The 7,124-nt window shown below is 45.0% G+C and overlaps 1 protein-coding gene across 7 annotated transcripts in view; it reads left to right on the top strand.

Annotated features, from left to right (window-relative positions):
* The first annotated feature begins 2,017 nt into the window (after nt 1-2,017).
* TOM1L1 (target of myb1 like 1 membrane trafficking protein) overlaps nt 2,018-7,124 on the top strand; it is a 58,987-nt gene continuing 53,880 nt past the window's right edge. For 3 of the 7 annotated variants that reach the window (XM_025361496.1, XM_025361497.1, XM_025361498.1), the window contains exons 1-2: nt 2,018-2,428; nt 5,199-5,283. In XM_025361496.1, coding sequence (XP_025217281.1) covers nt 2,371-2,428; nt 5,199-5,283 — 143 coding nt within the window. In that variant the 5' untranslated portion in view covers nt 2,018-2,370. The remainder of the gene's footprint in view (nt 2,429-5,198; nt 5,284-7,124) is intronic. The other 4 variants (XM_025361501.1, XM_025361500.1, XM_025361502.1 and 1 more) reach the window with 4 other exon arrangements.

The following is a 7,124-nucleotide window of genomic DNA, read 5'->3' as shown; positions in this document are numbered from 1 at the left end:
AACACATCAGGCTCAATAAACAGATTCACCTAGTGACAATAATATAGGCTTTGGAACCAGGCAGCCATGAGTCAAACTTTAGTCAAGCCATTTATGAGCTTGATCTTTCTGAATCTCAGATTACATATTTGTAAAAATGAGGTTAATACTACCCACCTCCCAGGACTGTGATGATTAAGATAGATTTCTAGTTGTAGACACTTAGCACAGTTTACATAAATAAATGTTTACTAAGTGTTCTTGGAATTGAAATTGTGGTAAGATTTTACTCCTGGTGTCATTTTACCCCTGTGGGATTCCGCTCCTTCTTTGACCTCAACTTAGTTGTGAATTCTATTGTCCCCGCTGCTAGACTTTACTAATATTAACCATGTGGATTTTCATGCCTGGAGAGAAGAGGGGTCATGGAGAAAGGAACAGAGTACACAAGAAAGCTGCAACAACCACCATAACACCCTGGAGGGCACAGGGAGAGAGAAAAACTTGCGCCAGGCATTGCTGAGATAGAACACAGGTAGTACTCATCAACCTGGGTTCTGTTCACCCAAGCATCAAGTCCAGAAGATACTTCTTGCTACTGTTTCTCCTCTTTCTCAGTGCCTGAGTCCTGTCATGTAAGGAAAGCAGACATAGGAGAAAAAAAAAAAGAAGAAGAAAAGAAAAATCTCCCACATAGAAGTATGTTAAAAATCTATCTCTCTGGATGCTTGGTTCCTTCCTAGTTCTCATTATCTGATGGAAGGCCACTGACACCAACATTGTCCTAAGCTAAAATTGGCTTTCTTTTTCAGAGATTGTAGGTTGATTGTAGGTTGCAGAAAAGGCAAAACACTTTGCTAGAGGCTGTAGCATGGAATACAGATTAGGTTGGTGATGTCACAAAAGAGGGTTTCAACAGTGTCAGCAGAGGCTGTAGTGATGACTAAGGAAGTTGATAAATGGCACCATCTGAAATAGTTACTCGCCCTGAATAGGCAGGTGGAGAATATTAGTTACAGATGAGACAAATCCCATTATGAGAAATATCATCACAACAAGAATATTTCATTCCAGATTTTAGAATCCCAGGTTTTGGCTCACTTCGGTCAAGAAAAACTATAAATAATTGAGTTCGAGATAAATAATTAAATGTTAGCCTCTTGGAGTGCATGGCAATTGGTTTTGATCTCTATATTAAAATTCACAAGACCACGGACATAAGTCAAAACAGGTCCCCTTCGTCTCCCTAGTCACCATATCCAGGGCTAAAAAACAGACTTGAAATGGGTGCCAGTTAGACTACAGGAAACAGGATCTACAAGCACCAGGAGCTCATCTATGGCTATCTGACATGGCCTGGGGACGCATCACTCTCTGGCAGCTGGAGATTGTTAACATCGCCAATTCAATGTTAATTGAATGCAAAGGAATAAGAAATAAATTCTGGTTCCGAAAGGGCAGCTGGAAAGGTGTTGGGCTTCTCAAACTCAGGCCTAAAACCAAGCATCCTCCTTGCCAGAGGAAACGGAAAGCCCCTCCTCCATTTTTAGAATCAGGCTGGAAAACACGGCTCCCAGAAAGTGGGGTTAGAAAACAAGAGCTTGCGTGGCGGCGCCCTGTGGTCCCTCGAGGAAACAGGAGAGAGACAAAGAGGGCCTGCTCCTGGGAAGCCCTAACTTCGAACCCAATCCTTCCTCCTAGACATCACCTACAGCTTCAAAGGGCAGGGCGCACACCTCCCCTCCCGCATCTGTAGGGCGAAGGCAGGTCGAGGGTAAACATTTCTAGTTATTCAATTTATTCAGCGGTTAACTATTTTGTGGGTACCAGACACCGACCTAGTCGGTTTACGTCCTTCCCTTAATTCTCACAATTCTGAATTTGTGTTATTAACCCCTTATTATCTTTGGTCTACCAAGGGCAGCCAAAGAGGCGCAGAGATGAGTGACAATCTGGCTAGCAAGCGGCGGGATCAAAGCCTGGGTCTCTACTTCCCAAGCTGGAGATCTTGGGCTGCCTGCTCCTCCTGCGCGGGGCGAAAAGCCCACCTGGGATCCGAGCGGGCGGCCGCGCCACTCTCGCAGGCTCCATACGCCCACCGCTGCCCGCCTGTACCACCTGCAGCGGGCAGCGACGCCTCCTTGCCGGTCCCGCAGGGCGCGCTGCAGGTGCGCGGGGCGTCCCGAAGCCCCGCCCTAGCGTCCCTGCCCCGCGCCCCGCTCCTCACGCTCGGTACCCGCGCCCCGCAGCGGCAGCGCACAACGCACCGCCTCCGCCAGAGCCAGGGAAGCGCTCGGGCGAAGAGGAGGAGCCAAGGGTACCGAGCGGGTGGAGTCGGGAGCCAGAGAGCGGTGGAGGCGGATTTCCTGGGCCCGGCCCTCTGGAGCTACCATGGCGTTTGGCAAGAGTCACCGGGATCCCTACGCGACCTCCGTGGGCCACCTCATAGGTAAGGAGGCGCGGGGAGAGACGCCCAGGCAGGCAGGGGACCGTGGGATCCTTTCCTGCTTGATCCATTCTCGGCCTGCAGAGGACGGAGTTAGTCCAACTTGGAGAAAATCCTTCCCCTCCCCCAGCAACTTTCCCAGGGCACCCGCATTCCACCCGGCCCCCTTTCGTCCGTTTCCTTCTTGGCCAACTCACTCTAGAACCCGCAGTCCTCAAAAATGTACCTTCCTTTCGATGTCTCCTGGGGAGTGGAACCAAACAGGTGAACCGCGGGAGTCAGGCATGGAGTATTTGGGCCTCCACGAGGAGACACCAGAAACTTCTCGGCCAGGGGAAAGTTATTCCTAAACGCACACTCTCTAGGGCACGGTATTGTTATGCCCGTTTTACAGATCAGAAGAGGAGGCTCTGGGAGACTAAGTGATGTGACCTTACTGTGAGGGGCAGGTCTCCCCAAACCAGTTTTCAATAGTGCCAAGCTTATACAACCTGGATTGCTTTTCTGGGTAAACAAAGAGAATGAAAATACTTGGCATTGGAGTGAAGAGGAGGGGAACAGAGGAGCCACCTGGGGGCACGGAGGTCTCTTGCAGGCCGCTAGGGACTACACCGGCATCCACCTAAAAGATTTCTCTCTCCTCCGAATGTACCTTGCATGATGTATGTAGAAGCCAGTGATTGGACTCTTACAAGCACCAGCTCACTGCTCCCTCTTTTCCCTGATTCCTCCCTTGGGAATTGGGTGTGGCACGAGTGCATATTAATGCCAGGCAAAGTGTGATGATGTCAGGAACTTAGTGGGGTGATGAAATCTTGAGAACCTAGTAGTTGTAGTAAAGAGGCCGAGATTTGGGAAATTTAGCTCACAGCTCTACTAACTGCCGTGACACCGAACACACCACTTAAACAGAACCTTAGTTTACACATCTTTATAAAATGGTCAGAGTAGCTACCATTGAAGAGATGCTTTCCATTGATGGCTGTGCTTTGTTGGAAATTAGAATGAACCCTGAGCAGAAATGGGTTCCGACTGTATCTTCATAGGCAAAAGAAACTTCAGCAATTCATCTGCTTAATTTTTTAATTCTGTAAACATGGACTAACTGTCAGCTATGTGTCTGGACCTGGATCAGGCACTGGTGAGGCCAAGGTGAGACGTGATCTCAAACCTGAGGGAACTCATTTTCTTGTAGGGAAGAGGGCACGGTTTTGTGCCGCACCTTTGCAATGCAAGAAAATGCAAAACACACAAAACTTACCTGAAGGGAGAAATGAATTCTACTGTGGCTTTTGAAGGGTGAATGGGAGTTTTCTAGGAAGATAAGCTTTGTCCATTTGGTGCCAAATTCAAGTTTTGTTTGTTTTTTGTTTTTTGCTTTGTTTTTTTTTTTTTTTTTTTTTTTTTTTGAGTGTCGCTCTGTCACCCAGGCTAGAGTGCAGTAGCTCTCGGCTCACTGCAACCTCCGCCTCCCGGGTTCAAGCAATTCTCCTTTCTCAGCCTCCCGAGTAGCTGGGACTACAGGCGCACGTCACCACGCCCAGCTAATTTTTGTATTTTTAGTAGAGATGGAGTTTCACCATACTGACCGGGCTGGTCTCGACCTCCTGACCTCAGGTGATCCACCCGCCTCGGCCTCCCAAAGTGATTGGGATTACAGGCGTGAGCCACCGCACCCGGCCTCAAGTGGTTCTTTTCCTTGATTGAAAGCAAGCCAAACTTTGGGGTTCCCCGAAACAAGTCCTTATTCTTTCTTTCCCTTCTCTATCCTTTTTGGTTTTTTCTCCATTTCCCCCAGAACCCCGTGTTTTCATTCTTAGGGATCTTATCTTTCTCTTAGGAAGATGTTAGCGCATTCATGTTGAGTGTTCCATTACCCTTTCCAGGTAACATCTTGTATTGCCTGATTATCTAATGATAGGGTTCCAAGTGCAGAAGCATTCTGGTCAGCCTGGTGCAGCTGTGGTTAGTTTAGATGCTTGTTATTATTAGTTTGGATAGTTACTCAGTGCCATTTTGAAATAATTAAGACTGATAGTAAAAGTGTATGCAATGGAAGTTTTTACGTAGTCGAGATAAGCAGTGTCTTTGCAAGTATTGGTTGAAGTTATAATAATTGGTAAAATTAGAAGGAGTCGTGAGATTAAAATGATAGAAGAATAAATATGTTACTATTATTTGGAGTTATGCCAATATTTTGGCTCCTAAGACCAACGGATTACTTCTCTCCTTTAAAAATTCTTTCCTCCTGTCCCCCCAGAGAATAAATTATTTTTAAAAACAAACAGTGAGACCAAAAAACCTAGATTTGAATGCCAATTCTACTTCATACTGACTGTATGACTTTGGTAATTTCCTAACCTCTCTCAACTTCTGTCTCATCATCTCTAACAGTGGGTTAAATGAGATTGCGTATGATAAAATACGTAGCACTATGCAGTTCACCTTGTAGATAGCTGCTCACTAAGCCCTAGTTCCCTTGTCTGAAAGCCAGGCAGGTGGAGATTTAGCTGGCCTGGCCTGGGCCTGTGGCCAGGTATTGTGCTTGCAGTCTTTATTAATAGATCACTCATTACTGTTGCTGCAACAGCACTCTGAACTTGGGTTCTGATTGATTCCTGAATTACTGAGAATGGTTCCAAAAAAAATCACTTTGCCCTTTGGCAATATACACTTAATGACACTTGCTAGTGCAGCCTAGGCAGATTATTTCAGGAATACCAGACATTTTTTATTCTGTCGTAGCTCAGACTCAACAGCTTTTTCTTGGCAGAAAAGGCTACATTTGCTGGAGTTCAGACTGAAGATTGGGGCCAGTTCATGCACATCTGTGACATAATTAACACTACCCAGGATGGGTGAGTACAGCATAGTTTCCGTGTATTTGCCTCTGATAAGAAGCATCAGAACTACAGCACGTTTTCTCTTGCAAATGTTTCAGTTTTGTTGTTGAAAGAGTGTTTTCATCATTCATTAGGCGCCCTCTACCTTTTGAAGACTTGTCAGATTGAAATATTGGGGCAGCTGCTTGCTTCAGCATGTAGAGTATCTATAAATCCACTATCATTTTTTTCCTCTTGGCAATTTCTTTAACAGTTTCAAATTTTGTCACTGTGAAGCTCAAATTGCTTCTTTTTAAAAGATTAAAAAAGGCCAGGTGCGGTGCCTCATGCCTGTAATCCCAGCACTTTGGGAGGCCGAGGCGGGTGGATCACGAGGTCGGGAGATCGAGACCATCCTGACTAACACGGTGAAACCCCGTCTCTACTAAAAATACAGAAAATTAGCCGGGCGTGGTGGCAGGCACCTGTAGTCCCAGTTACTCGGGAGACTGAGGCAGGAGAACAGCGTGAACCCGGGAGGTGGAGCTTGCAGTGAGCTGAGATTGCACCACTGCACTCCAGCCTGGGCAACAGAGCAAGACTCTGTCTCAAAAAAAAAAAAAAAAAGATAGAAAAAGAGAGATTGTTTCCTTCTTTAGGAATATCTCCAGCTCCCATGGCAAGTATTTGATGAAACCGTCAAATATTATCAAGAAGCTGGTTGACTCCTGGTGGTGACCTATTTCTGGGCAATTGTCTTTAGTAACCAGGAAACAATATAGCAGTCTTTTTTCCTCCTTGTCACAGGACAATTTTTTTCCTTCTGAATGTCAACTCACCCATGTTTAAGCTGTATTCTTATAGCATGTGCTATCTTTTGCCCTTAAACTTCTTAAACTTTAGAGAATCGAAGTTGTAAGAAAAAACTCATTAAGAAGAACAAACTGGTTTGCATGTAGGCAATTACAAGTTATTCTTCGGAACACAATTCTGGTAATTTTCCTGTGCATATTAAAGTGATAACTGACAGTAAAAGAGACTTAGTCTAGCTTATATTGATAAAGAAAACATCAAAATTATTGATTATAAATAAATGGAAAGTGCTTATGGTTAGTACTTTTTTTTTTTTTTTTTTTTTTTTTGAGACGGAGTCTCGCTCTGTTGCCCAGGCTGGAGAGCAGTGGTGCAATCTCGGCTCACTGCAAGCTCCACCTCCCGGGTTCATGCCATTCTCCTGCCTCAGTCTCCCGAGTAGCTGAGACTACAGGTGCCCGCCACCTCGCCCGGCTAGTTTTTTGTATTTTTTAGTAGAGACAGGGTTTCACCGTGTTAGCCAGGATGGTCTCGATCTCCTGACCTCGTGATCCGCCTGTCTCAGTCTCCCAAAGTGCTGGGATTACAGGCTGGTTAGTACTTTTAAGTGTGTATGGGTTTTTTCCTATAATTCTATTTACCACGTTTAGTTCCTCTGGGAACATTTTCATTGATAATACCAATTCATTGATAATACAAAAAGAGAATCTTAAATTTGGACCCTTATAAATAGTTATTTGTAACGTAAAATTGTGGTGTATTGGCAGCTGACCTAGTTTGTTGTAATTCCTCTTACATCCCCTTGTCTGTAGGGTGCTCAGGAAATACTAATAGTTTTAATTAAAATGGTAACATTCGTTGTTTCAGAAGTTGCATTTCCTATAAGTTGGTTCTGTGCATTAATAGAGGGATACAGGAATGAGCGCATTTCATGGGTGGTGCTTTCTAGGTAATAGACTTGTACAAAAATATTTTATTTGATTCTCATAAGGGGGTAGGTGGTATTTTCTGCCTGTATGTGTGAAGAAATTTAGGTTCAAGAAGTTAAGTCATTTGTGTAGGGT

The sequence above is a fragment of the Theropithecus gelada genome, chromosome 16 (genome assembly GCF_003255815.1).
Source record: "Theropithecus gelada isolate Dixy chromosome 16, Tgel_1.0, whole genome shotgun sequence".
Lineage (NCBI taxonomy): Eukaryota > Metazoa > Chordata > Mammalia > Primates > Cercopithecidae > Theropithecus > Theropithecus gelada.
Note: the sequence above shows the minus strand (reverse complement) of the source record. Positions and strands in the feature narration are given on the sequence as shown.